Below are 26,594 nucleotides of genomic sequence, written 5' to 3' on the forward strand. Positions count from 1 at the left end.
ACGTAGAAAGCTGTGAAACATTCAGCGAGGTATGGAACGTATATCGAAAATACAGATTAGACTCCACAGTAGGGGGAGTGTTCATTGCAGTCGATAAAAATGTCTGTCGAGCTCGAAATGGGAGTCTGAATTTATCTGGACGCATGTAACATGACTAGAGGAACTCTAGTTAATTATCGGATGTTTACTGGCCACCCGATTCTACCGTGATAGTTTTAGAATCATCCAAAGAAAGCGCGGAGATACCTAGATCATGTAATATTAGTTGGAGGTGACTTTAACGTACCGAGTATAGACTGGAACGTCTGTGGATTCATTGCAGGTGGTACGTACAAGCAGTCCAGTCAAGTACTTTTGAACACTTATCGGGGAAATCTGTCGTGAGCGACCAGTTTGGCAGCCCACACGTAATTTAAATATTTGAGACCTTGTAGCTTCAAACAGTCGGACATTATCTACTATGTCAGTACAGGGACAGGAATTAGTGATCATAATATAGCGACAGTGGTTAAAAAAATTAATAAATCCATCAAGAATGCTAGGAGAGTATTTTTTTGTAGAAAGAGCAGATAAAAAATTGTTAGCCACTTACTAACTCATGGCCATCTTTTAGCTCCAGCTTGATGGGCGTAGAAGAATTATGGGCAAAACGTAAACGGATTGTAAATCGCGCTCTTTAAAAGTATGTGTCGAGTAAGTGGCACCATGTAGAAGTATGCGCCGAGTGAATAGATTAAGGACGGAAATGATTCTCCGTGGTTTAATAACAAAATTCGGAAATTGTTGATGAAGCTGACACTGTTGACTCTTAGTTCAAAAAAGAACGCAAGCAAACGTTCGTAGAAATTTATGCGTCTGTAAAAGGTCGCTGCTCGAAGCGTACAACTACCCCCTTCACAACGTAGCAAAGATATTGCCGAGAAGTGGTCTCATGTAATATCAGTAAGTGGGTCAAAGGCTTCTATCCAGTCACTCCTCCACTGTTCTGGCGTGGCAACAGAAAACAGCCAAAGGAAAGATGTTTTAAATCTCGCGTTTAAGATACCACACAGGAGGCTCGTACAAACGTACCGCAGTTTTCGGAATGCAGAATCAGGTTATAAGAATTATATCCGGTTTTAATTCTAGAACTCCTTGCAGAGATTTCGTAAAAAAAAAAGAAAAACTGGGTGTTTTGCCAACTACTTGTGTGTGTATGTCTTGTCTGCTAATACATTGAGCTACCGGTAGTACACAGTACCATGGGTAAGTATACATGGGTTCAACCACCTATCAAAGCACATGAAATGTCAATCAAATAATTTGGTGCAGTTTAAAACTGAATTTAAGAACTTCGCTGGATACCTTTTTCTACTCCACTAATAAGTCTCTTCACAGAAGATCCCAAATTTCATTTCTTAGTTTATAATCAGAATTAGCTGTGTAATACAGTAACGTATTTCAACAAAATGTTCATCTCTGATTTCTTTCCACATCTCAGAGACTACTTTTCTTTGTGGGATTCATGAAATAGGGCTAATGTGAAATAATTGGAGTATCACTGTACTGTGTTAGGATAACGCGAGTGCCAGGCACGGAAGGTGTGAGGTAGCCTCGCCGCCTTAGTCTCACACTAAATATGGGGCAGTCGGTACAGTACATTAAACTGGTGTGAGATACTCAGTAGCAAACCTACTTTTGAAACGAGAGCATTCCCAATTCTGGCGTTCGTCTGATGACAGCGGTTATTATAATCAATTTATTTCTTGGACAATATTGTCCATTGTCCAGACGAAAATTAAATTTGGGTGGGTGTAGGCGTACCAGAATTTCCTTCCGGTCACTCTCACTTATACAGGATGTTTAAAAGCAGTGTCACATATTCCTACAGGAGTTAGTATTGCTCAAAATTATTGTGTGAGACTTCGTGCACAACGGGAAGGAGAAGTGGGCAACAGAGTGGTGCGGCAGTTGTTGCAAGAGAGCTGGACAGGAGCAGAAATGATTGGCGATCGAGATAACACAATAAACAGAATATTTACTTGTATTTCTCCCGGACCCTCAGACACAATGGATATAGACTGCTCAGGCGATAAGTCGGTGGCACAGGTGATCCTGAGGCGTAAACTGCCTCATTGAATGTTCCATGCCTTCCCAGTCTCATGACGACGTCATCCTCCAGTGGAATTGCGGCGGTTTTTTCCACCGCCTGGCTGAGCTACGGCAATTGTTAAGCTTTACACCTGCTTTCCGCATTGCCCTCCAGGAAGCCTGGTTCCCGGCAATACTGACCGCTGCCATCTGTGGCAAGGGATACTACAGGAACTGTAGAAACTATAATCGAGTGTCAGGTGGAGTTTGCGTTTATGTCCTAAACTCAGTCTGTAGTGAAACTCTGCCCCTTCAAACCCCTCTTGAAGCTGTGGCTGTAAGAATAAGGACGACGCAGGAAATAACTGTCTGCAATGTATATCTTCCAACAGATGGTGCAGTATCCCTGAATGTATTAACTGCACTGATTGTTCAACTCCCTAAACCTTTACTACTTTTGGGAGATTTTAATGCCCATAACCAGCTTTGGGATGGCACCATGCTTACTGGCCGAGGCAGAGATGTCTCAGTTCGACCTCTGTCTCTTAAACACTGGGGCTGCCACACATTTCAGTGTGGCTCGTGGTAGCTACTCTGCCATTATTGATTTACCAATTTGCTGCCCATGACTTCTCCCATCTATCCACCGGAGAGCACATGACGACCTGTGTGGTAGTGACAACTTCTCATCTGCCACTGCCCCAGCTTCAGGCCCACCGACGCCTGCCCAGATGGGCTTTAAACAAGGTGGACTGGGAAACGTTCAGCTCTCCTGTCACTGCTGAATCTCCTCCACACGGTAACTTCTACGTACTGGTTAAGCAGGTAACTACAACAATCGTTTTTGTGGCAGAAAAAGTGATCCCTCGCTCTTTAGGGTGCCCCCAGCGAAAGACAGTCCCTTGGTGGTCGCCGGATATCGCTGAAGCAATTAAGGAGCGTCGGCGAGTTCTACAGCGGCACCCTTCCATGGAGCACCTCATAGCCTTTAAACGGGTCCGTGCCCGCGTTCTCCAACTTATCAGACGACAGAAGCAGGACTGTTGGGAGAGAGATGTTTCGATCACTGGCTGCCATACGTCACCTTTCCAAGTCTCGGCAAAGATCAAACGTGTTTTCGGGTACCAGACCCCACCAGGTGTTCTCTTAACCCTTTCGTGGTTGATGGGTCATATATGTCCCACTAACTTTGAGTGCCAGTTCGAGTGTTGGGATATATGTTACCCAGCTCTGCACGGTGCTGCCATCTAGGGACGACTGTACTGAACCTGAGAAAAAATCGGGACTGCACTACAAAGCCAGGAGTGCTAGTTCTGCAAGCTTCGCAGAAAAGCTTCTGTAAAGTTTGGAAGGTAGGAGACGAGATACTGGCAGAAGTAACGCTGTGGGGATGGGGCGTGAGTCGTGCTTGGGTAGCTCAGTTGGTAGAGCACTTGCCCGCGAAAGGCAAAGGTCCCGAGTTCGAGTCTCGGTCCGGTACACAGTTTTAATCTGCCAGGAAGTTTCATATCAGTGCACACTCCGCTGCAGAGTGAAAATCTCATTCTGAAAACAAAAGTTCTTTGCACTGCTTGTGGTGTACCACTTTGTGCCACACCATGTTTTTCCCAGTTTCATGGAATGTAAAGATTTTTAAGTATTGGTCATGTATCATGAAAACTGAAATGTAATGAATATTTTTTACACTGGCTCTACACAAATAAAAAGATTACATGCATGTATAATTTGTAGTTATTTTATTCTCCACAAAATCCAGTTTATGGCTAAAAAAAATAACATTACAAAATCAGTCAGCAGAAAAGGTATCTCGCGTTGGTTCATGGGACATGTGTGTCCCACTTCCTGTTGTGAAAAAATGGTGAAACTTAAAAAATATTTTGGTGATAAAAATATAATGGGACTGAAAAGAAAACGTTATCACCTTAATATTTTAAAAAATCTGTAAAAAAATGAATTTCATTCATGAAAGGCTTAAATGGGGTGTTATCTACTAACGCAAACGCGATTGCCGAGCACTTTGCTGAGCACTGTGCACGAGCCTCTGTGTCGGAGAATTTCACCGCAGCCTTTCGCATACTCAAACAGCGGCTGGAAGGGAAAGTCCTCTTGTTCACTACACGCCACAGTGAATCCTATAACGCCCCATTTATAGAGTGGGAGCTTCTCAGTGCCCTTGCACATTGCCCCGACACAGCTCCTGTGCCAGTTCGGATCCACAGTCAGATGATTAAACATCTCTCGTCTGACTACAATCGATATCTCCTCGTCATCTTCAACCGGATCTGGTGCGATGGCATCTTTCCATCGCAATGTGGTGGGAGAGCACCATCATTCTGGTGCTCAAACCCTGTAAAAACCCACTTGATGTGGATAGCTGTTGGCCCATCAGCTTCACAAACGTTCTTTGTAAGCTTCTGGAACGTATGGTGTGTCGGCGGTTGTGTTGGGTCCTGGAGTCACGTGGCATACTAGCTCCATGTCAGGGCGGCTTCCGCCAGGGTCGCTCTACCACTGATAACCTTGTGTCCCTCGAGTCTGCCATCCGAACAGCCTTTTCCAGACGTTAACATCTGGTTGCCGTCTTTTTTTATTTACGAGAAGCGTATGACACTATCTGGTGCCATCGTATCCTTACCACTTTATACGAGTGGGGTCTCATAGGCCCACTCCTGATTTTTATCCAGAATTTCCCGTTGCTTCGTACTTTCCGTGTCCAAGTTGGTGCCTCCCATAGTTCCTCTCCCCCCCCCCCCCCCCCCCGCCCCAATACCCAGGGTAATGGGCTCCCGCAGGGCTCTGTATTGAGTGTCTCTATTTTTAGGGGCCATTACTGGTCTAGCAGCAACTGTAGAGCCGTCCGTCTCACCTTCTATGTATGCAGACGACTTTTGCATTTCCTGCTGCTCCACTAGTACTGGTGTTGCTGAGCGGCGACTACAGGGCGCCATCCACAAGACGCAGTCATGAGCTCTGGCCTAGTTTCCAGTTTTCGGCCGCAAAATCGTGTGTTATGCGCTAGTTCCGCGTCGTACCGTTCATCCAGAAGCAGAACTTTACCTTAATGACGATCCACTTACTGTAGTGAAGACATATCGATTATTAGAACCGGTTTTCGACGCCCGATTGGCTATCTTCCTCACCTTCGTCAGCTTAAGCGGAAGTGCTGGCAGCACCTCACTGCCCCCCGTTGCCTGAACAACACCAATTGGGGTCCAGATAGCACTACGGTGCTGCAGCTCTACAGAGCCCTTGTTCAATCCCGGCTTGACTATGGGAGTCTTGTTTACTGTTCGGCGGCGCCCTCAGCATTGCCTTTACTCGACTCAGTGCACCATTGTGGCGTTCGCCTAGCGACAGGAGCTTTTAGGACGAGACTGGTGACCAGCGTCCTTGTGGAGGCTGGAGTCCCTCCATTGCAGGTTAGGCGTGCACAGTTGCTGGCCAGTTACGTTGCACACGTTCTTAGTTGTCCTGCGCATCCAAATCACCGTCTCCTTTTCCCACCCACGGTGGTTTATCTCCCGCATCGGTGGCCCAGGTCAGGGCTTCCAACTGCAGTTCGTGTCCGATCCCTTCTCGAACTGGAGTCCTTCCCTTTACCACCTATACTTGAGGTCCATTCACGTACACCTAGGCCGCGGCTTCGCCTAAACCTTTTACATGGGCCTAAGGACTCAGTTAACCCCTCAGCTCTCTGCTGCCTCTTCCTCTCGATTCTTTACATGTACCGAGGCGCGTATGTCCATGGAGGACATATTGAACAGCATTCCTTGCCCGATGGCTGCAGTGTTTTCACTGCCGAGCGGGTGTCTATATTTCGTGCTCTTGAGCACATCCGTTCGTGCCCTGGGGAGTCGTTTCTTCTGTGTACCGACTACTTGAGCAGCCTACAAGCTGTGACCTAGTGCTACCCTCGTCATCCTTTGGTAGCAACCATCCAGGAGTCCATCTGTGCCCTGGAATGGTCCGGTCGTTCAGTGGTGTTTGTCTGGAGCCGAGGTCACGTCGGAATCCCAGGCAACGTACCTGCCGATAGGCTGGCCAAACAGGCTATGCGGAAACTGCTTATGGAGATCGGCTTCTCTGCAGCTGACCTGCTTTCAGTACTACGCCGCAAGGTTATGCGGCTTTGGGATGCGAAATGGCATAACCTCAGGACCCACAACAAACTGCGTGTCATTAAGGAGACTAAGAGTGTGTTTGTCCTCCATGCGGGCCTCTCGGACGGACTCTGTGATTCCATGCCGGCTCCGCATTGGCCACGCTTGCGTGATACACTGCTACTTCCTGCGCCGTGATGACCCACCTCAATGTCGGTGCGGCGCCCGGCTGACAGTGGCCCATATCTTACTGAGCTGTCCTCCTTTGTCTGCCCTGCGACGGACTCTTCAGTTACCGGACTCGTTGCCAACGGCTCATCGGCTAATTCAGTTTTATACGTGACGGTGGATTTTATCATTCTATATAAGTTTTAGCGCATGTCCTTTGTCCCTTTGTGTTCTCCACTATAATGCTTTTTAGAGTGGATGTTTTAATGTGTCGCAGAGTGGCTGCTTTTTCTTTTTATTCTCGTGGTCGGCCAGCCACGGTAATCTGCTCTCTTGTTTTTATCCCTTCTACCTGTTTCTTGCTTCCCTTTGTGGTTTTCTGTTCCTGTTTTGGCCATGGTAGTGTTGTTTGTCCTTCTGTCGTCCTTCTGGTTCTTCCTTTCTCCTGTTATTGTGTTGTACGTCTCCTATATTTTCTTCTTTCCCTTGTGTAATTATTTTATCGGGAACAAGGGACAGATGACCTTGCACTTGCCCCCTCCCCTCCCCTCTCTTTTAAACCAACCAACCAACAAGTTGAAATCGGTAAACAGCTTGTTCTACAACAGATCGGAGTGTCTCAGAGGTCACATTTAGAATGTGTTGTGCAGTGCGTGCCTTCAATTCTGCTACATATTTCAGGTAAACCCAAAGCCAGATCACATGATACGGACGGCCAGGCTGTAGGGAAATGACGGCTGATAATCATAGCATTTTCGAATAGGCCTCTGCAGTAGGTGCTTCACTTGCTGTGCAATGAGCGGAGGCGGCCATCCTACAAAAAAATCATCCTAACAACACATTTACACTGTTGGAGGGGCAGAATGACGCTAACGCGCAAAAGGCTCATATAGCGCTCACCATTGACGGTACAGGTAACAGGACCCGCACAGTGTTGCCAACTCCTAATAAACGCCCCCCCCCCCCCCCCTAGGATCAATTCGAAATCCCCCAAAATTTTCCTTCGAAGCCCCTAAAGTTCCGAATAGGCATCTTGTTTGATAGAAACATTGAACTTTAATAAAAAACATTCGGGTAGGAGAAATGATGATTTTATTTACATATTTGTATAAAATATAACTTATAATATAAATACCTTATTATAACACACTGGCGAATTTTTTCGACTAATTCTTAAGCGTTGTGATGACTAATTGATAGGAAAATAGACATTTTTATGGAAGGATGTTTGATTCATTATTTGAAAAACTTAGTAATGCTGTTTGTTAACTAAGTTAGAGGTTAGTAAATCTGAAAGTTAAGACAATAATGATAACGGGAAAAATAACCCACAATACGAATTCTTCTAATTTAACATGAAACAAAATATTTCGGGAATGATATAAATGTGCTGTGATATCGACTTACAAAACATCGAATATTTCGTCAAAGGCTTGAGTATCATGTTGCGTTTTACCATTGTCTGCCCGTTTATGATCATACATATTGACGTTGAATTAATCGAGCGTACGACTGGATGGAACGAATTTGACACACAAACCGCAGTCTGTTTGCAATGTAAATCTTACCATCATGATGCTTCAAGAGACAGATTATGGCGTAATTTGTTTTTAATTACACTGTACGTCGAAAAGCACGTTTGACACTTGTTTGATATTGGTAGCGTGATTAGTGCCATTGAAAATTTGGCTATATTCCCAAAACGCTTTTGTCCAGTGTAATCACAACCTTGAAATACTTAGATACAAAATTGAACGGCGTTGGATTCATTCGGCACGACTTTTTTTGCAACTGATTCCATTCAGATTCTGTTTCATTCTTGTCGCCGTATAAGTGAGTTCTGTCAATTTTAGTGAAAATGCCGGACACATTCGGTTTTATTTGAGACAAAGCAACTTGTGGGTGAAGAATGGCCATCGTCTTCAGAATAGACAAATTATCTGGCAATCTTTTTTTTCAGTTTCTCGCCCCAAAGTACAGAGACATCATCGTTGGCATCTGGTAAGTCTTTATCGTCTATATTTTGTGCAATGGAATGAAACTCATAACCAAAATACAGTGCGGATGCATGCATTAGATTGGACTCGAAATCAAAATCTGCTAATTCACGCCGGTCGAGGTGGCCGTGCGGTTAAAGGCGCTGCAGTCTGGAACAGCAAGACCGCTACGGTCGCAGGTTCGAATCCTGCCTCGGGCATGGATGTTTGTGATGTCCTTAGGTTAGTTAGGTTTAACTAGTTCTAAGTTCTAGGGGACTAATGACCTCAGCAGTTGAGTCCCATAGTGCTCAGAGCCATTTTGCTAATTCACGGTCACTCAATTTCTTTAGGCTCGATGGTACAAGTTTTTGCAGTAAACTTTTGAACATTAAAAATAGATCTTCGCGCAACTTAGTAGGTTCCACGTGGTCAGTAAATTCATTTGCGTTGTACTTTTCAGTTCAAATTTCAAGACGACCAAGAAAGCTTTGAACGGTTATCTTGTCATAATATCGTAAAGCTGTTCAGCCATAAAGCATTTATCTTACGATTTAGCAACTGGGAATAGCAGTTGTAGTTCTTCCCACTGATCTAATATTGTGTTAATTGCCTCGGACCATGGTGTTAATTGCCTCGGGCCATGCAAGCCAACATGTTCCACTAAGGCCATGAATCTTTTTTGGTTTTCAAATACCAATCATAGTTTCGTACAGTATCTTACACTTTTCTAATCGTTTAGGGCTGTAGGAAAACCAGTTATGCGTTTCCCCTACTAATAATTCCAGTTGACGCGATAATGTTTCCGATGCCTTTTCAGCGCACAGATGGAGTGAATGACAAACGCACATCATGACAGCTATATCACTTATTTCCTTCTTAAACATAGCGGTGACAGAATTGTTTTTCCCAACCATGACACACGCACCATCGATGCCAATCCCGACCATATTTTCAACTCTCAAACCGTCATCTTCTAATTGAGCTTTATCGTGTCGTGCATACTTTTTGCATCAGCATCAATTTTTTTATCAATCTGTAAAAAGTTATAAGTGCCTTTTTCTTTGCACAGTATTATCGCAGCATAACATACACAAGTTTTTGCGTCGAAAGATCGGTGCTCTCATCGATTATGATCGAATTAGGACCATCACCAATTGCTTCTACCAAACCCTGAAGCATGCACGGACCGAGAACGTTTTTAATGAACATCGAGCATTTAGTACGATGGAGTTTTAGATCCGAAGTCGCAGGTGACGAAGGGTCTAGCTGTGGTGGTAGTATTTTGATCATGTCGTCCACAGTCTGTAGTGAACTGTGCACTACGATGAATGCAGTGATCTTGGGTGTTTGACAAAATTGGTTTGAACGTTGAAGTCAAAGTTTTGCATGACTTTGCAGATTTGTCGAATGCTACAGGCTTCGTATGTTTTTCAGTATTTGCGTGACTCAAGAGATCCTTTTTGTGCGCTTTTAACGTAATTCGACTGTACTTGAAAGTCGAGGAACATGAATCAGTTGGATCAGGACCTATCCAACCTGTAATAAAAATAATACGATATTCAGTTATATATTACGGTATATATCAGTGCAAATTAAACCAGATTGACAACCTTTAGACAATTTTTTTTTAGTTGCAAAGACCACCTCATCTGCCTGGGAAACGGAATAAATGTAAAAATATTAGTTAAAAAGAACTTTCACACCACCTTCATATCAGACGTCACGAGTGCAAGCATGAAAATACCGCGCCGATAGAAATATCCCCATAATTCATTCGTAAGCTAGACAGAAAAACGGACTCATGTCGAAAAACAAGCAAGCAAGTACATGTAAATTGAACAAAATTAATGTGCAACACCTGGAAGTAATAGTCAATCACTGCCAAATCAAGCTCCTGTTCAAAGGCATTCCACGAACTGAACTGAATCACACTGACATACTTAACCTACTTTACCTTTTTTAAGAAAATGTTGCGAAAATCGTGGCTGGTCTCCTGGTCTGGAAGCTCTGAAGAAATTCTTGCATAACAAATATTTAACGAAAGAATCAACGTTTACATGACTATTCATTACGTATTGCTGCAAAACAATGACCGATAGGAACACTCTGACTGCGGAAATCAGCTTATCTCCCTAACCTCATTTTACTTTTCAGTTTAGATTTTCCGTGATCACATTCGCTTATTCTTTTTCTAAGACAGAGTATGATAAGGAGAATATAATATTTCGACTAGAATGCAATATATTATGTAAAATGTTTTATACCAATTTAAAAAAAAAACTTAGCTGCAAACCTTGGAGTTCTGGATCAGTCTCCCGACATTTTGCATATTTTTGTTGATGTCGTTTCGTGTTTTCTTTTGGCATTCTAGAGCGATTACAAGCACCAATCGTTAATCATTGATGTTCTTGTTCATTTCTTGGTACTTTAGAAAGACAATTATAACTAACTTTGTAATTCTGAAGAGTAGAATACGCTACTTCAAATGCCATCAGGTACCTGGCCACGGTAGAATCTCAGCCATGGAGAGTAGAGTGAATGAGTGTGCACAGGATAGAAGAATACGTAGTACCGGCGTACTGGAAATCCGTTCTTTCGATAGTTCTGTGTTTTGCCGCGATCGGCGCGAAGATGCGCAACTTCCAATAGCAGTACAATATCGTTCAGCTCTTGCCCGGTACAAAGTTCCTTCCCGTTGCGTTGGAGAATAGGGTAAACCATTCCCATCATAGCCCCGTCTACATATATACGTCTTAGATGTTGCCGACCGTAGCGCCACCACAAGAGGTACGGATTTCGTGTCCACTGCTGAAGCACGCTGTGCACACTCCTTTTCTCTAAGTCTCCATGATCACAACCGCTGTCGTTCGCGCGCTTTCTTTCTCTGAGTCCCCCCGTAAAAATGAAGCCCCTACAAAAAACCCTTTCCATCTATCTTCCCCCTAAATTTGGAGGGAAAACCGCTAAGTTGGCAATACTGGACCCGCAAGACCCATCTCCTCCTAAAAATATGGCCCTACGATAAACTATGTCGCCAACTCACATCACACAGTTACGTCTGCAGAATGGAGCGGTACCTGTTGAGTACGAGCGGATTTTCCGTTGCCCATTGCAGTTCTGTGCATTGATATGACATTGGAGATGGAAAAGAGCTTCATCTGTCAACATAATGTTCTGTAGCCATTGATTGCCCACTTCCATGCGAGCAAGAAATTAAAGAACAAACATTTGTCTTGTCCAAAGATCTGGCAGTTCTCTGACTGTGCACCATCGCACGATCCCACTTGCAATATTGTGCCCACATCATCTACTGACGATAGATAAATTGTTTTGCTTTCTCTGCCAAAATGCATTAAAAAAACAGACTCTTGGCAGACATTGGACCAGCACCTTTTTTCAGACTCCTGAGTGTCCAGATCTTCTGCAAAGCTACTGGTGTAGAGACTCATCTCTTGTAAAAGAGCTATACCAACAGCGTGCGATCCTACATTGAGAGACATACCAAGCGAACTGAGGAATAGGCGTGTACCGCGTGTTTTTATTTTGCATAATGTACCGCTTAGAGCGCCATCTATTGGTAAAATTTTGTTAAATTTTTTTGTTTCCTCGACATTTCCCCCGTCTTTTATATTATTCCATTCAAATTTGACACCATTCTGGGCAGTGGTTCGTTTTTATAGCCTTGTGAAACTTGAACTTCAATTATAAATCACCCTGTAATTTGTTACAACCATGTTGTGCATTCAGACTGCAACAGATACCATGATACGACAAGTCCTTGCCAAAAAGGGGGTTAACCCCTTTTTTCTGTTCTCTTGTACATTTAATATAATTAGGCTGTGCATTAAAAGTCTTAATAGCATCATGCTTTACCCCCTTCTGTGCAAGTGACAGATTTTTAGTTCAAAATGGAGATCATCTTATAGTTGTGGTATGAACAATTTGTTTCGTACTGAGCATAGTTTTTAATGAAAAAATTCGTCAGAGCATATGTGTACTGACGAATTGTTGTCTGTATTCCTAACTGTGTGAAGAGTTTCCTACATGAGGTTCGTGGAGAAACCCCGCAAATAATTCCGACTGCTTTCTTCTGAGCTGTAGGTTTTTCTTAGACTGGTGAATTACCCCAGAAGATTACGCCAGAACTCATTAATGAGTGAAAGTACTCAAAATAAGCTGGTTTTAAAATGATGTCCGCAAGATGAACGATGATTCTTAAATCAAATGTTGCTGGTGACAGTCTTTTTAGAGTAGGGACACATGCTGTTCCCAGTTGAGCCTAATGTCAACATCAACCCCTAGGAATTTAGTGGAGTGCACATGTTCTATTACCTGGGTGTGGTGTGCATTGACTGTTTCCTGGATTTTTATTTTTAGTGTGGAACTGAATAAAATTAGTTTTTTAATATTAACTGAAAGAGAATTAATTGTAAACCAGGCCATAGCTTCTCTGAGTATGTCATGAACATCTGGCTCCAGATCAGTAGCAGACGTGCTATCTACCACAATGGTAATGGAAAGGGGTAGACCATTAACATATGTTAAAAATAATAAGGTCGAAGGACAGATCCGGGGAACCCGATGCTGTATTTTGCCCCATTCAGAAGCTACTGTATTAAGATATCCATTGTTGCAGCCATGTAGGACCATCTTTTGTTTCCTATAGTCGAGATATGATTTTAACAAATTACCTGTAGGCCCTTTGATTCCATAATGATAAGCCTTCTCTAAGAGTACCTTGCAGTTTGCATAATCAAACAGAAGACACCAACTGTTGGCTTCTTACTGTTACAAGACTCAAAGATGACATTTGTGAGCATATGGCACACTGTCAAAACCCCATTATGAAAACCAAACTGTCCATGGTTAATAATATTGTGGTTATCTATGTAGGCCACAATCCTGTTACACACTATTTTTTCAAGAACCTTTGAAAATTTTGTTAACAGAGAGACAGGATGATAATTCGTGACATCGGTAGCATTGTTGGACATACAGAGAGGTCTCACAATGGCGTATTTCACTCTCTCTGGAACGACTCCTTCACAATGAGATGGGTTGCAAACATGAACAGATACTACACTTACTTCATTACTGCAGACTTTAAACAGCTTGCTAGAGATTTTACCTATGCCTGAAGATCTTTTACTTTTTAATGAGTGAATTATTTTTTAGTTTCATTGACGGCTACGTGTTTTACATTTATAACATTAGAAATTTCAGGGAGGTTATGTTTCAGATTATCTGTAGTTTCGCTTAGGTCACCACTGCAACCTATTTGAGAAGTGACAGTTAAAAAGTGGTTGTTACATGTCTGCTAATTGTTTACTAACAACTATTTTCGAATCGTTAATTTTTAAGACGGTAGTTTTTACGGGGGTGGTTTGAAAAGATCTCTGAACGGGATAGAAAAAAAGTGCTTTGTTCCAGTGCCTTGATCCCATCTCAAAAGACCGTTTCCTCCAAGCCTGCAAAATAGTTGTCAACTCCGACTGTCAATTATTCGTTTGAGGTGAATCTTCGTCCACCAAAATTCATACCTAGTTCGTGTAATTTTGCCATGGCGACTGCACGTCTTTTTGCTCCAACGTCAAGAGTCGCGGCACCCATCTTCCAGATAATTTTTTCATTTGTAATTCTTCAGTAGAAATGTGATATACCCTTTAGAGATAACATCTGGCAAGCGTGAGCAATTCCACGCACTTTTAATCGGCGATCCTCCATGACCATTTTGTGCACGTTTGCAATGATCTCTGGAATAGTGACACATCTTGGCCGACCACTGCGCAGATCTTCATCTGAGCTCTCCGGACGAAATTTGTTGACCACTTGGCAACAGTTGAATATAAAGGAGCAGAGTTCCCTAGTGTATTCTGGAAATCGGCATGAAAGTCCTTTGCATTCATACTTTTCTTTACGAAGTACTTAATCACTCCTCGAATTTCGATTTTATTTTATTTTTTTCCGTCTTCGTTCAGAATTTGTTATTTGAACAGCATAATTTCAGAAATTATGCACATGGTCTTTGATTTACTAATTACTTTTGTTAAAATTTAACAGTATGCCCTATAATAGTTAAGCTGGAAAGGATTATTCAGGTTGCTGGATATAATATACAGTTCTTGTTTTCTCAGACATGATAGTTGTATGCCGTCGGTGAACCATGATATTTTACTTGATTGCCTGCCCTGTAGTCTATAGATCTTTTTTAGGAAGACAAATTCAGATATACCCGATTGTTCATCACTAAATAAATGTATTTTATATTAGCATTACCTGCAAGATAAACATGCCTCCAGTCAGTCTCCTGAAGGTGTAATTTGAACTCTTTGCATATTTTCCTCATTCAAGTTTCTAATGGTTTTCCATTGAGCACTAGCATTACTCTGATATGTGTTAAAGCTGTTAATGGTTAGTATTTCCTAGTCATGATCAGAGAGACCATATCTACAAAGATATTGTCAATTAGAGTGCTGGAAGTGGCAGTAGTTCTTGTGGGCAAACTGACAGGGGAGAGAAGATTGTAGGTATGCATTAAATTTGGAAATTCTGCCTTCGAAGAAAAGGTAACTAGGAAATCTCTATTAAAATCTCCTATCACTATGATATCCCCATTTTTCCTTGTTAGATATGATAGCACAGAATCTAATTGTTTTATAAACATTTTAAAATTACCAAATGGAGCCCTGTATACTGGCACAATTGCCAATGTCTTGTCAGCTTTTGCTATTTCAGTAACACATACCTCAAGATGTTGCTCCACACAATATTTTTGTACATTTATTATATTAAACGACAGATTTTTTCACGTAAATAGCTACCCCACCTCTACTCATATGCTTTCTACGATGTGAGGTAGGTAATAGATAGTTTGGAATATTGAGCATTTCACTGCCAACAGTGACAAGGTGTTCTGTTAAGCAGAGAATATGAGCAAAATATGCATCTCCTGGTTCATCAATATTTATTATAAGTTGCTCAACTTGCAAAACATGGTTTGAATATTTTGGTGGAAAATTGTGAGCTTATTATTAGTGGCATGGTTGGTTTAGGTACTGCCACAGTTCGAACTGAGATTTATTTCCTTTGACATACCATTATGATAGGGGCAATTTTCTTCAGGGAAGGTGGAACTGTTGTGCTAGTAACACTGATATTTATTGGAATGGACTGTATTACTTACATATTGATTGGAACCTTCCCCAATCTGTGATGATGATACCATAAAAAATCCCCAATTACCTCTTGCACTTGAAAGAAAGATCTGGTGGACAGCAACTGTTGTTTGTTTGCTATATGTTTACAGCTATATGATAACTGTATTTAATTTATTTGTGTATTATGGTTTGTGGCCTGATGCTTTTCTGTTAAAGATCATTACTGTGCACCCATTTCCAAAGTTAAGTTTTATGATTTTCAAGGAAAGGGTAATTTTACCATTTACCTGTAGCTATTGAACCTTGTTGATGCAGAGTTTCATCTCTCTGTTTTTTAGGTGACGAGTAGTGCCCCTCATTCTTGTACCTGCGATTCATGCAACATGTAATGTGAGTATTGTGGACATTTTTTGTGGCATGGAATTACAGGAAATAATTACCTATCCTCTTACAATATTGCCTTAGACTTTCATGTAATAGTGTTACATTTAACTGATAGTCAGAAAAGGCAAAAATGCGGGTCTGAAGAGGTGACATAATGTTGCAGTTTGTTTCACGGGGTGTTCAGCTGCAAAGTGATGGTTTGTTCTGAAGATATTGTGCCAGTCTACTTGTGATACATTCTATGTCAAATGATAGTACTACCTGAGTAAAATTATTGCTGTGTTCCTTGTAGTCATTTAGTGCATGAATATTTAGTTCTCACCACTCATGCTGGAGAATGTGTGTATGTGCTAGGTTCCCCTGGCCAGTCTCGTTGTTTCGCCTCTCAAGAACCCTTCAGTAAAGTACAGCCTTAAAATTTAGCAACAAATAATTTTTATATTATTATTAGTATTAGTTTTGTTATTATTATTATTGTTAGTTTTAGTATTATTTATATACATATGATACTGTAATGCTTGGGTGTTGTGCTGCTAATGTTGGAAACCTAAACATCTAATCACAGATTCAGAAAGTAGAGGAAAAGCAATGTGAAATGCAGTACCAGTGTTGCCTGATAGTAAATACCTAAGATTTCTTTGTTTAGGGGTAACAGAAGAACTTCATACAAGGATTAGCTGTAATGATTGAAAAATGTCATTATTGCAGAAACAGTCAATGAGCTAAAATGGTTTTAAGTTGTCAATGAGCTAAAATGGTTTTAAGTTGTGGTGATTGAAGGTTTTGATAGAAGATTGGTATTATTGTTTTCATTGGGGGTGGGGTGGGGGTAGGGGATACGTATTCCATCTTTGAGTTTGCTGAAGAGCTGCTCAGATCCACCTTTTAGTGTTTACTGCAGGTATTTATACCTTATGAAAAGTTAAATATTGGTTTGTACCTCTTGAATCATCTCTATCTTTGACACTTCAGCACCTCTCCTTTAGGGTTCCATTCTTCATTTCCTTGCCATTGAATGCTTCAGTAAGAGAGAGAGAGAGAGAGAGAGAGAGAGAGAGAGAGAGAGAGAGAGAGAGAGAGAGAGAGAGAGAGCTGCACTACACTGTACTCTGATGAACACCCCATGGCTTGAAAGTATCAAAATCAAAGTACAATTTATAGACAGTCTATATTCCAGTGAACTGTTCTCTGAATTTCTACTAAGAAAAAAAAAAACTGCCAGTGCATGATGATGATGATGATGATGATGATGATGATGATGATGATGAGTGTTTGGCCCAAAGACTGATACACTGGTTTGATGCAGCAGCTCTCCACACTCCTCTAGTGTGTGCAGGCCTCTAAATCTCCAAATAACTATTGCAGCCCCCATCCACTTCAGCCTGATTACTGTATTCATATCTTGATCTCCCTCTATAATTTTTACATTCCACACTTCTCTTCAGTATAGAATTGTCAATCGATTCCTTCTATTAGTCAAGTTGTGGCGCGTTTCACACCACCCAAAGTTTTATTCAGCATTATCTACCCACCTAATCTCCTGTAGCATCACAGTTGAAATACATCTGATCTTTTATTGCCCAAACTGTTTACTGTCCATGTTTTGCTTCTGTACTAGACTACATTCCAGACAAGTGACTTCAGAAAAATCAACAAATTTCTCTTCTTCAGAAACGCTTTGCTTCCCTTTGCTAGTCTACAGTTTATTCCTTTGTACTTAAGCCGTAACCAGATATTTTATTGTCAAAATAGCCAAACTTTTCTACTACTTCTTGTGTCATTTCCTGATGTTTCCTCAGCATCGTCTGATTTGACTACTTTCTGTGTTAACCTTGCTTTCTTTTGGTGTTGTATTCATCTTATATCCTCCTTCCAAGGTGCTATCCATTGTGTTCAGTAGGTCTTCAAAGTCCTTTGCCACCTTGAGCAGTGGTTTCCAACCTTTCTGTGCAGTTGATGTTTGCTGGTACCTCCTCTCTCTCATACCATTGCCAGAACTGGGACCTAACTAAACTTTAGAGGGAAAAAGAATTTTCTTTGGTCACTTTTATTTTTGAAATGGTGAAAGATAAATATTATTTACTTATGTAGATATTTTATTAAATCAAAACTAGAGTGTCAGAAAGGTGTTTGGTACCACTTATTTCTGACAGTCTTTCTGTATTTGGCTTGTTCACCATCAGTGCACATAATGAGTCATGCTCAAAGTCCATTCAGCTCTTTTTTTATTATTATTATTTTCATTACTGTCATTAACCAAAACTTGTTCTACCGCCAACTCCTGCTCAGAAAAAAGAGATAACTGTCCACAATGACAGTAAAGACTTGTTACATGCTTCCTCTGCATCAACCCTCTGCCTAGTAACACTTGCTTCTCACACACCCTGCACCACCAAAAACCACCAAGTTAAAATGTATGCACTACACTTACTGTCGGTAAATCACTTGACTGCTGATTTCTTTGCTGAACCCGCAGTAGTTGAAAGACTTCAGGCTACTAATTCTTTGTGTCTGACCAATGCCCCTGCTACTACTAAATAATAATAATAATAATATTATTATTAATAATAATAATAACATTGCTAACTTACATAACCTGTGTTAGAAGATTGAAAAATTGTGATAATGGTATGATCTTTCAAAATAGTTTAGTTTTATGACTGAAACACAGTAAAATCATTTTGGTTGTCACTCATCAGAATATTTAATTTTACCACTCTCTTGGTAATTATCCCCAAGTTTAGAACCACTGATCTAGAATCAAACTGGTATCCTGAATATGTGAATTACTGATAACAGACTTCCACAATTAAGTGAGTACATTATTGTAGATATCGACCGAGCTGTTGATTGGATATTAAGTGGGTGAAGACTTTAACATAATACTGACTAGTCTTGAGATCCTGAACTTTTGCGTGGATGTTATCTCTTAGGTTTCTTGACCGAGGTGGAAGATTTTGGGGAGAGTTTGGCATACGTCCTTTTTAGTATTTCAGAAATTACACAATAATTTGGAAAACTGCTTGGTTACATGTTTCTAAGTTAGATGAATTATATATTACGGCAGTAATTTAATTTACGGATTATGTGGTGAGTTAATGAAACGTAAAGAATCGTGTAACCATTTTGTATGTCTGTGTTTGGGAGTAACCCACTTGATAAAAGAAGATTGTAATTAGGCAAGCTTTTGGAGCCAGTGGCTCCTTCAGGCAGAGGGGTTGAAGAGGGGGTGAATGGTTGAAGAAGGGTGAAGGAAAAAGACTGGAGAGGTCTAGCAAAAGAGGCAGATTTTGGGAAACTCGGCCAGAACCGTGGGTTATTACACCTGTGGTAAGTCTCCCCTGACCAGCGGGTCTAAGTGATTTTCCCAAAATCTAGTCATTTTCCTTCACATCTCTTCCTTCACATCTCTTCCTTCACATCTCTTCCTTCACATCTCTTCCTTCACATCTCTTCCTTCACATCTCTTCCTTCACATCTCTTCCTTCACATCTCTTCCTTCACATCTCTTCCTTCACATCTCTTCCTTCACATCTCTTCCTTCACATCTCTTCCTTCACATCTCTTCCTTCACATCTCTTCCGTCACATCTCTTCCGTCACATCTCTTCCGTCACATCTCTTTTCCGTCACATCTCTTTTCCGTCACATCTCTTTTCCGTCACATCTCTTTTCCGTCACATCTCTTTTCCGTCACATCTCTTTTCCGTCACATCTCTTTTCCGTCACATCTCTTTTCCGTCACATCTCTTTTCCGTCACATCTCTTTTCCGTCACATCTCTTTTCCGTCACATCTCTTTTCCGTCACACCTCTTTTCCGTCACACCTCTTTTCCGTCACACCTCTTTTCCGTCACAAACACCTCTTTTCCGTCACAAACACCTCTTTTCCGTCACAAACACCTCTTTTCCGTCACAAACACCTCTTTTCCGTCACAAACACCTCTTTTCCGTCACAAACACCTCTTTTCCGTCACAAACACCTCTTTTCCGTCACAAACACCTCTTTTCCGTCACAAACACCTCTTTTCCGTCACAAACACCTCTTTTCCGTCACAAACACCTCTTTTCCGTCACAAACACCTCTTTTCCGTCACAAACACCTCTTTTCCGTCACAAACACCTCTTTTCCGTCACAAACACCTCTTTTCCGTCACAAACACCTCTTTTCCGTCACACCCCCCTCTTTTCCGTCACACCCCCCTCTTTTCCGTCACACCCCCCTCTTTTCCGTCACACCCCCCTCTTTTCCGTCACACCCCCCTCTTTTCCGTCACACCCCCCTCTTTTCCGTCACACCCCCCTCTTTTCCGTCACACCCCCCTCTTTTCCGTCACACCCCCCTCTTTTCCGTCACACCCCCCCTCTTTTCCGTCACACCCCCCCCCCCCTCTTTACCGTCACACCCCCCCCCTCTTTACCGTCACACCCCCCCCCTCTTTTCCGTCACACCCCCCCCCCTCTTTTCCGTCACACCCCCCCCCCTCTTTTCCGTCACACCCCCCCCCCTCTTTTCCGTCACACCCCCCCTCTCTTTTCCGTCACACCCCCCCCCCTCTTTTCCGTCACACCCCCCCTCTCTTTTCCGTCACACCCCCCCTCTCTTTTCCGTCACACCCCCCCCCCTCTTTTCCGTCACACCCCCCCCCCCTCTTTTCCGTCACACCTCCCCCCTCTTTTCCGTCACACCCCCCCCTCTTTTCCGTCACACCCCCCCCTCTTTTCCGTCACACCCCCCCTCTTTTCCGTCACACCCCCCCTCTTTTCCGTCACACCCCCCCTCTTTTCCGTCACACCCCCCCTCTTTTCCGTCACACCCCCCCTCTTTTCCGTCACACCCCCCCTCTTTTCCGTCACACCCCCCCTCTTTTCCGTCACACCCCCCCTCTTTTCCGTCACACCCCCCCTCTTTTCCGTCACACCCCCCCTCTTTTCCGTCACACCCCCCCTCTTTTCCGTCACACCCCCCCTCTTTTCCGTCACACCCCCCCTCTTTTCCGTCACACACCCCCTCTTTTCCGTCACACACCCCCTCTTTTCCGTCACACCCCCCCTCTTTTCCGTCACACCCCCCCTCTTTTCCGTCACACCCCCCTCTTTTCCGTCACACCCCCCCTCTTTTCCGTCACACCCCCCCTCTTTTCCGTCACACCCCCCCTCTTTTACGTCACACCCCCCTCTTTTCCGTCACACACCCCTCTTTTCCGTCACACCCCCCCTCTTTTCCGTCACACCCCCCCTCTTTTCCGTCACACCCCCCCTCTTTTCCGTCACACCCCCCCTCTTTTCCGTCACACCCCCCCTCTTTTCCGTCACACCCCCCCTCTTTTCCGTCACACCCCCCCTCTTTTCCGTCACACCCCCCCTCTTTTCCGTCACACCCCCCCTCTTTTCCGTCACACCCCCCCTCTTTTCCGTCACACCCCCCCTCTTTTCCGTCACACCCCCCCTCTTTTCCGTCACACCCCCCCTCTTTTCCGTCACACCCCCCCTCTTTTCCGTCACACCCCCCCTCTTTTCCGTCACACCCCCCTCTTTTCCGTCACACCCCCCTCTTTTCCGTCACACCCCCCCTCTTTTCCGTCACACCCCCCCTCTTTTCCGTCACACCCCCCCTCTTTTCCGTCACACCCCCCCTCTTTTCCGTCACACCCCCCCTCTTTTCCGTCACACACCCCCTCTTTTCCGTCACACACCCCCTCTTTTCCGTCACACACCCCCTCTTTTCCGTCACACACCCCCTCTTTTCCGTCACACACCCCCTCTTTTCCGTCACACACCCCCTCTTTTCCGTCACACACCCCCTCTTTTCCGTCACACACCCCCTCTTTTCCGTCACACCCCCCCCTTTTCCGTCACACCCCCCCCTTTTCCGTCACACCCCCCCCTTTTCCGTCACACACCCCCCTTTTCCGTCACACACCCCCTCTTTTCCGTCACACACCCCCTCTTTTCCGTCACACCCCCCCTCTTTTCCGTCACACCCCCCCTCTTTTCCGTCACACCCCCCCTCTTTTCCGTCACACCCCCCCCTCTTTTCCGTCACACCCCCCCCTCTTTTCCGTCACACCCCCCCTCTTTTCCGTCACACCCCCCCTCTTTTCCGTCACCCACACCCCCCCTCTTTTCCGTCACACCCCCCCCTTTTCCGTCACCCACCCCCCCTTTTCCGTCACCCACCCCCCTCGTTTCCGTCACAGCCCCCCCTCTTTTCCGTCACAGCCTCCCCCTTTTCCGTCACAGCCCCCCCCCCTTTTCCGTCACACACCCCTCTCTTCCGTCGCACACCCCTCTCTTCCGTCGCACACCCCTCTTTCCCCCCGCCCACTCCTCTTCCTTCCACCTGACGGAGGAGCCACTGGCTCTGGAAGCTTGCCCGATTATACAACCTTCTTGTATGTATGTGTTCTGCTGCCACTTGGTGGGTAGATTTTTATCTACCCAATTAAATTATTTTGTCGTGTGTTTCCTGTAGTAGACACTTCTTTTCTTTCCATTAATTTGAAATGCTTGGTTTTACCGTATTGTCATGCCTCCTTTTTTTCTTTCTGAAGCTTTTTTTCATCATTTCTTTTCCTAGCCTGATCCTTTCATTATGAGCTAATTCACTTCATGTAGGACACTTCAGCTCCCTGATAATGTTAGTAGATTTTTCCAAACATTAGTTGACAGTTAGCAAATCCAGAAGATTCATTTTGCAGGTAGTTCATTATAGTCTCAAAATTGTGTATATGGCTGGCCCAAATAGTGTGGTATTTACTACAATATGTGCAGCATAATCTGTTGCTATCTTCTTCTTTTACATTCCGTCCTCTTCCCTTCTAAAAGATGTGACAGAAAGTGAGTGGACAGTGAATAACATGCTGAAAGATCCGAGTGAAACTTGTGTGGAATATGGGATACAAATAAACACAGGAAAAACAGAGTATGGTTATTCAGTACAAGACGCAGACTGTCCAATATTAAAATAGGACAATCTACCATTAGACAAGTAAGTGCATTTAAATATCTTGGAAGCACAATAACTGAAGACTTGGGATGTCACCTGGAGGTGCAAACTCGAATTGCCATAGCGGAGGAGTCATTGAACAGAAAGAGGAGACTCTTATGTGGAAAGTTGGATAAAGGACTACGGAAAAGGCTTAGCAAATGTTTTGTCTAGAGTGTGGCACTATATGGGGTAGAACCCCCCAGGGGATCCACAACTCTCTTGTGGATACGTGCGTAGCGAGCACGGGACCCCGAGCTGATGTGGCCTTCCTTCCTCTCCGGGCTGCATACCTTCCCTTTCTGCATCCTTCCCCATCCCCCATCTTCGCCCCCCCCCCCTCACCTCTGGCTCTTTCCTTCCCTTTCTCCCCCTCTGGCGGTATGGTTTGTGCCTACGTCCGGAGACGGACGCTTGTAAATGTACCACATTCTTCGCCATCCTTGTTTGTAAGTCTTCATCCTTCCTTTGTCCTTCTCTTTTCCCTCTACCCTTTTCTCCGCTGCGGCGTTTGAGACCTCTCTTCTTTCCTTTCCCTTTCCCTTTTTTCCTCCCTGTGCGTGTCTGAAGGCCGACCTACGCACTTCCATGCGTAGCCGGTGACGGTAACGCGTAATTCCCTGCCCTGGGTAGACAGGTAGGACACGTACGTACCCCCTGGTAACGGCCAGGCCCAAGGAGGGGTGATTACCCGAGCTGATACCTTCCGAAAGTGCCGATTGGTCCCTCCGTCCGTTTCTCGGGAGGTGTGACCTGAGGTGTGAACAATCACCTAAGGCCCTCAGTGAGGGCCCCCACAAGGGAGGAGCGCGCCATCGGAGACGCCGGTAATCATGGGGGATTCTTCCGCAATGGTTTCCTCACCTTCCACTATGTCTGCTCACAAACGTAAGTTCACTGAGTCTCAGCCACAGACAGTTCTTCCATCGTTGCCACAGTTCCTTGTTGTTTCTCGGTCTGACGAAGGTCACGACTTCTCCACGGTCAACCCTTTCATTATTCAGAAAGGTGTCGACGCAATTGCAGGTCCTGTAAAGTCTTGTTCCAGATTACGGAATGGCACCCTGTTGTTAGAAACAAACAGTGCCCTCCAGGCACAAAAATTGCTGCGTACTTCTCTGCTCCACACCTTCCCTGTCCGGGTGGAACCGCACCGTACCTTAAATTCCTCGCGTGGAGTCGTTTATACACGCTCCCTCGATGGATTGTCTGACGAAGAAATTCAGCACTACCTGTCTGACCAGGGCGTAACGGCTGTTCATAGGGTTATGAAAAGGGTTGACACGAACATCATTCCAACCCGCACTGTCTTCTTGACATTTGACAAAGTTCAACTCCCATCGGAAATCAAAGCAGGCTATGAGATAATTTCCGTTCGTCCTTACGTCCCAAACCCTACGCGTTGCTATCGATGTCAGCAGTTCAATCACACCAGCCAGTCCTGTTCCAATCCGGCCAAATGTGTTACGTGTGGCAAGGATGCCCATGAGGGTGCTTGTCCACCTCCATCCCCTCACTGCATCAACTGTATGGGTGACCACGCTGCTTCCTCTTGAGATTGCCCCGTTTTTAAGGACGAAAAGTTCATCCTTGAAATTAGAGTGAAGGAAAAGGTGTCGACCTTTGCTGCTCGAAAATTATTCGCCAGTCGACAGCCCACCGTGCCTCAGACAGGCAAATACAGCACTGTCCTTGCTTCTCCTCGGCCAACAAAGGAGGCGGCCACGCAGACTTGCGACCTCACCTTTAGTGCCACGGCCGTCAGATCGGCCAGCGCAAAGATCGCCCGTTCAACCTCACCACTTTCGCCTGCCCACTCTATGGCTCACCCTTCGTCGGGTTCTGCTAAATCTCGAGCCCAAAAGTCAGACACCAAGTCTTCGAAAAAAGAGCATACTCGTGAAGAGTTTTTACGTACCGCAATTTCACAACCATCGGTTCCTCCTTCATCTAAACATCATACTTCCAAGAAGGCTACAAAGAAACCCAGTTCCTCTCCTTCTCCGCCAAGGCGTGTCCCATCTACAGCGCCACCTGGCGGAAATCGCCCTCGGCCGTCTTCTGTGTCGCCGAGGCGCACTGCTGGCGGCCGGTCAACCGGCCGATCGCTGGTGGCAGGAGCTGCTCCTGACCAACCTATGGATCAGGATCTTCTGCCTTCGGCTGAATGCCATTCCATGCTGTCGGTCGCAAGCTCTGAGCAGTCGTTGAGTTGACAGCACCCTTGGTCACAATCCTCCATTTTCTGTTCACCCTATGTCCATTATCCACTGGAATATCCGCGGCATTCGAGCCAATCGGGATGAATTGTCGATCCTCTTACGATCCTACTCGCCAGTCATCTCCTGTCTTCAGGAAACAAAGCTGCGTCCCCATGACCGCTTTGTTCTCCCTCATTTTCAGTCCGTCCGATATGACCTCCCCTCTGTTGAAGGCACTCCAGCCCATGGAGGACTCATGATTCTTCTCCATGATACTCTCCATTATCACCCAATCCCCTTAAATACTTCCTTCCAAGCTGTCACTGTCCGTCTTTCCCTTTCTGGATATATCTTTTCTCTTTGTACTGTATACATTCCATCGTCCACACCAATGGCACGAGCTGATCTCCTTCATCTTCTTGGTCAGCTTCCACCCCCCTATTTGCTGGTTGGGGACTTCAATGCCCACCACCCGCTTTGGGGATCTCCACATCCCTGTCCACGTGGCTCCCTATTGCTAGACGTCTTCCACCAAGCGGATCTAGTTTGCCTCAACACTGGGGTCCCCACATTTTTGTCTGCCTCCACGACAAATTTATCTCATTTGGACCTTTGGGACGGTACTGTTCCGCTAAATCGACGCTTCGAATGTTGCGCCCTTGATGATACACACTCGAGTGACCACTTCCCATGTGTCCTTAGACTGCAGCCTCAACTGCCATATATGCGCCCGTGACGCTGGAAGTTTGCCCAAGCTGATTTGACACTTTTTTCATCTCTAGCGACATTCGATGACCGTCGCTTTCCCAGCGTCGACGATGAGGTCACACATATTACCGACGTTATTCTTACAGCTGCGGAACGTTCAATACCACGCACCTCCGAATTGCCCAGGCGCCCCCCAGTTCCTTGGTGGAACGAGGCATGCCGTGACGCAATACGTGAGCGGCGACGTGCTCTTCGCATTTTCCGTCACCATCCTACTTTGGCCAACTGTATCCGCTATAAGCAGCTCCGTGCGCGATGCCGTCGCGTCATCCGCGATAGCAAGAAGGCAAGCTGGAAATTCTTTATTAGCTCATTTAACACCTTCACTCCCTCCTCGGAAGTTTGGAGTCGGCTTAGACGGTTCTCAGGCGCGCCTAGTTTCTCCCCGGTCTTTGGGCTCACTGTCGCGCATGATACCTTAGTGGACCCCGTCGCAATTTCTAACTCATTGGGTCAGCACTTTGCTGTGATTTCGAGCTCTTCAAATTACCCGCCAGCGTTTCTCCCGAAGAAACGTGCAGCGGAAGTGCGACATCTTGCTTTCTCCTCTCAAAATCACGAAAGCTACAATACTGTTTTCTCCATGCGGGAACTCCAACATGCACTCTCTTCTTCTCGCTCCTCCGCCCCAGGACCGGATGGTATCCATGTCCAAATGTTGCTGCATTTATCAACCCATAGTCTGCGTTACCTCCTTCGCCTTTATAATCGAATTTGGACTGACAGTACTTTTCCCAGACGATGGCGGGAAGCTATCGTCGTTCCCGTTCCGAAACCTGG

At 44.6% G+C, this 26,594-nt stretch overlaps 1 protein-coding gene across 8 annotated transcripts in view; it reads left to right on the forward strand.

Annotated features, from left to right (window-relative positions):
• Positions 1-26,594, forward strand: part of LOC126262221 (uncharacterized) — a 499,774-nt gene that overhangs the window by 208,323 nt on the left and 264,857 nt on the right. For all 8 annotated transcript variants that reach the window (XM_049958664.1, XM_049958660.1, XM_049958662.1 and 5 more), the window contains one exon: positions 15,813-15,864. Coding sequence is in view for 2 of the 8 variants with exons in the window: in XM_049958665.1 (XP_049814622.1) it covers positions 15,851-15,864 (14 nt within the window). In the remaining 6 variants the exon portion in view is untranslated. The remainder of the gene's footprint in view (positions 1-15,812; positions 15,865-26,594) is intronic.

This window comes from Schistocerca nitens, chromosome 6 (assembly GCF_023898315.1).
Source record: "Schistocerca nitens isolate TAMUIC-IGC-003100 chromosome 6, iqSchNite1.1, whole genome shotgun sequence".
In the NCBI taxonomy this organism is placed as follows: Eukaryota; Metazoa; Arthropoda; class Insecta; order Orthoptera; family Acrididae; genus Schistocerca; species Schistocerca nitens.